A 2,863-nucleotide genomic window follows, 5' to 3' on the forward strand; every position below is an offset into this window, starting at 1 on the left:
AGATAGATAGATACATAGATAGATAGATAGATAGATAGATAGATAGATAGATAGATAGATAGATAGATAGATAGATGATAGATAGATAATTTCATTGATAAATAATTTTTAAGTTTTAAATAAATATGCATGATTTTAAAATACATGGCAAACACTAATTTAGGTCTATATAAATGGGCGTAGATGTTTAACTGACACTAATAAAAAAAACTGTCACTAATTTTACGTCATCACGTAACCTCTACGGACTCCGCCCCTCTAGGGAAGTGTTTCCGCCAAGATGGTTGTCGGTGCCTTCCCCATAGCCAAGCTCCTCTACCTGGGAGTGAGGCAGCTGAGCAAGCCCGTTGCGAACCGGATAAAAGCCGGAGCCCGTAGGAGCGAGTTCTTTAAAAACTACATCTGCCTGCCGCCGGCGCAGAGTAAGTCACCGAGCTAACGGCCGAGAGTTTACCGAGAGTTGTGATCCAGCACCGAACGCTGGGACAACCAATGATATGCAGCCTGATCGGTCTTCTCATCCAATCGGCTTTTGAGATTTTTTCTTTTAACCAATAGCAGCCACGCTGGCTGTTAGAAGGCGGGTCGTTGTTGTCATTGAGCAGAAGTCCGTGAGGGCACGACATGAACATAATCTTCCAGACATTATACCGAGACTCCTGACATTTTAATTGACCGTAACATTATCACCAACATTAGTCGGCATTTGACTTTATTTCTGAGACGTATACGTTTGTTTCGCTAACCTAAACGCTGCTTTACCTGCAACTAAAGCTAACAGGGCATGTCATGCTATCTCGTTCTTTGCTATGAATGCAGCTGTATCTCAAAACACGCAAAATTACAGCAATTTTTCTATTTATTTACAATTTTAATAAAAGAAGCAAAAGTGAAAGGATTCTGGTGCCGTCATTCATGGAAAAGCCTTGCTTGTGGGGCTGGGCAGATCAAATAAAATCAAATCACTTTTATTGTCACGTCACATGTGCAGGTACACTGGTACAGTACATGCGAGTGAAATTCTTGTGTGCGAGCTTCACAGCAACAGAGTTGTGCAAAAATACAGTAATGTAAAAACAAGTAAAATATAAAAATGGCTAATCTAAATATACAAATGAATAAAGTAAACAATAAGATAAGAGATATAAAATGTACAGACTGAGGTTGGTATGTGCAAAACAGTGGCAATCCCTTGATGGAGTACTCTAAACAAAAACTAAATAAGGATATTAAAATTACACATTAACTGTTAGAAATAAAGCCTTTAAAAGGGATTTGAAGAACGTTTCTGTTTTCCTGTGCATGCCAGTTTCTCACTAAACACCCTAAAACAATGAAAAGAGAAAACATCTGTCTATAATATTTTTGTGCTATAAAACTATTGCCTTGAGTTCTATTCTGCCATAAATTTGAGGCTTTTTTTGTTCACTTTTTCAAGTTTGGGTGTTTTATGTGCAAGAATGAAAGCTTAACTCATGCGTTCTTCTGTTTGTTCTTGCAGTGTATCACTGGATCGAAATGAGAACGAAGATGCGGATCATGGGCTTCAAGGGCGCCACCATCAAGCCGCTGAACGAGGATGCGGCAGCAGAGTTGGGTGCAGAGTTGCTGGGAGAGGCAATCATTTTCCTTATCGGTGGCGGGTGTATGGTGGTGGAGTACAGCAGGCAGGCCGCCAACTCCCGTCGCAAGGAGGAGGAGCTGAACGAGACTATCACAAGCCTAAAGACTGAAATAGCAGAGTTAACATTAACAACAGAGACTCTTGACACTCAGCTGAAGGAGGTCAAGAGGCTCCTGCTTTACTTGCCTGCTCCCACTAAAAAGTGACAACATTTGATATGCATTTAATTGTTGGCCTGTGTGTGAAGGTGCATTCAAACAACACTGTCAAGTGCACAACTTGATTTCTGCCTTTCTCCACACTGCCCCCCGCCACAGAGCTGGGAGAAAAAGGTGGACATCAGTGCACTGTGAGTTTGGGAGCTATCATTTGCTCATGCTTTGAGCAACAATAAAGGAACACTATGATATTCATAGTAAATTTTGATCGATGACTTTGCATGTTTACTTAAAATAAAATTAACTACATGAGAGGCAATGGTGAACTTAGAGTTAATTTATTTTATAGCAGCTTGAGCATACTTCCATATCAATTCAAGTAAACAAATCTTATAGAATTTGAACATTTTGCTTTGTGTTTCTCAGCAGATGATTTGTGTTCTGAGTTATTAAATGCATTCCAAAAAAATTAAATCAGATCACAGCTGTTATTTTTCTACAGTTTTTACATCAGATGTATGATTATTGGTTTATATAAACCTGAGTAAGGATGGTGTTAAATCAATATGCTGTGTAATTCTGTTGTTATCCCCTCTTCAGTGTGAGCTAAACCATGGGTGTGCTGTATTATGCGCTTGATGCTTGAGTTTTTACTTGATGTGTAGTTTTAAATTCACTTAACTATTTCCAGTTACAGATTATTTATAAAGCACTTTACGCAGGACATAAAAGCCCAGGTAAGTCCTGTACACAGAGGAAATTACAATAAGACAACTGTAGCTAGGCCTACCTAAAATAAAGATAAAACAGATGTTTTACTTATAAACAAGGCCTCATAGCTATATATACATATATATATATATATATATATATATATATATATATATATATATATATATATATATATATATATGTATATATATATATATAATCACTGCCACAATTTCATATATGTGTGTAGACCGACACATTAGTGTGAATACTTTAATAAAGTCAATTATAAATTTACCATTTCGGAAAAACATTAGAAAAGGGTAATAGTGAAAAACCGACCCTTTTGCGCGTGCGCATTGGATTTACT

At 37.5% G+C, this 2,863-nt stretch overlaps 1 protein-coding gene across 1 annotated transcript; it reads left to right on the top strand.

Moving 5' to 3' along the window:
- The first annotated feature begins 230 nt into the window (after nucleotides 1-230).
- On the top strand, nucleotides 231-2,101 carry opa3 (outer mitochondrial membrane lipid metabolism regulator OPA3). Its single transcript, XM_015950776.2, has 2 exons — nucleotides 231-422; nucleotides 1,502-2,101. The coding sequence occupies exons 1-2, from the start codon at nucleotides 281-283 to the stop codon at nucleotides 1,828-1,830; spliced, it is 471 nt and encodes a 156-aa protein (XP_015806262.1). The 5' UTR covers nucleotides 231-280; the 3' UTR covers nucleotides 1,831-2,101.
- Nucleotides 2,102-2,863: the final 762 nt, after the last annotated feature.

This window comes from Nothobranchius furzeri, chromosome 13 (assembly GCF_043380555.1).
Source record: "Nothobranchius furzeri strain GRZ-AD chromosome 13, NfurGRZ-RIMD1, whole genome shotgun sequence".
Lineage (NCBI taxonomy): Eukaryota > Metazoa > Chordata > Actinopteri > Cyprinodontiformes > Nothobranchiidae > Nothobranchius > Nothobranchius furzeri.